We start from the raw sequence: 947 nt of genomic DNA, 5'->3' as shown, positions 1-947 counted from the left end.
CCGATATGCCCTTCTGGACAATCCTGGGGCCAGCGTTGGCTTGGTGTCTCTCTGCCCTAAGACAATGGATGTTGTACATGCTCCACTGAGTTTTAGGGAAGCGGCTTTACCCTCAGGTAGTGAAGCAGGTGGAGGACTTACTTCTTGAACTGCTTGAGGAAGATGCCCACATTCATCCCCCTCTTGGAGTCAAGGATGCTGATCTGAAAACAAATGAAAAACACCATAAATAGTCTAATACATGATTTTACTGTAGCTGTCGTCAGCAACAGCCTTGACACAGGAACAGGCACATGTATACACAAGACTTCCTTATAGCGTTAAAACATCTCCTGGTTTGAATTAGTGATAGTAAGCATACAAAAAAGATGCAAAGAAACCATATAATGAAGTCTGTCAAGAAGTTTGTAAACAAATAAAAAGCTTACAACACAAAAATGTACATTTGTATACTACAATCATTTCTTGTATAATGAAATTAGAAGAAATTATTTCATTCCTTTGAGCAGAATCGACACTATGCAGTTTTAAAAGGTGGCCATTTCACTGCCAAATGAAATGAACTTGGCACATTAACTTTAGGAGGCGGGATAATCGCTCTAAACTTGGCCATTAACTGTTGTCTGCATTAATGTCAAGCAGTGCCAGTGTTAAAGCAGAGTGATGACAGCAACTAGCCTCGTCCTTGCTGCTCTCCTTGAATGAGCGGGATCGGGATACACGAGCTGATGGCCCAGTGATCGGTGCTGCCCCTCGCATGCCTGGCACCGTGTCCTCCTGCTGCCCGAACAGCTCTTCCACAGAGCGGACATCGATTTGGTACTGCTGCTGTCGCACCGCCATTGTCCAGATGTTGGGTTTCCCACGTACCTTCTCCTCTGGGATTGGCTTCCAGAAGAAGCTGCGCACGCGACGCTTCTTCCTTGTGTTGTGGTTAGTTGGCGTGG

The 947-nt window shown here is 45.4% G+C and overlaps 1 protein-coding gene across 1 annotated transcript; it reads right to left on the bottom strand.

The window, feature by feature from the left end:
• Positions 1-137: 137 nt before the first annotated feature.
• Positions 138-941, bottom strand: LOC109954179 (FH2 domain-containing protein 1-like). The gene is made up of 2 exons (XM_020589578.1): positions 679-941; positions 138-203 (listed from the first exon to the last, which is right to left on the bottom strand). Exons 1-2 carry the CDS (start codon positions 841-843, stop codon positions 138-140), a joined length of 231 nt encoding a protein of 76 aa, XP_020445234.1. The 5' UTR covers positions 844-941.
• Positions 942-947: the final 6 nt, after the last annotated feature.

Source organism: Monopterus albus, unplaced genomic scaffold (genome assembly GCF_001952655.1).
Source record: "Monopterus albus unplaced genomic scaffold, M_albus_1.0 scaffold4145.1, whole genome shotgun sequence".
Taxonomy (NCBI): domain Eukaryota; kingdom Metazoa; phylum Chordata; class Actinopteri; order Synbranchiformes; family Synbranchidae; genus Monopterus; species Monopterus albus.
Note: the sequence above shows the minus strand (reverse complement) of the source record. Positions and strands in the feature narration are given on the sequence as shown.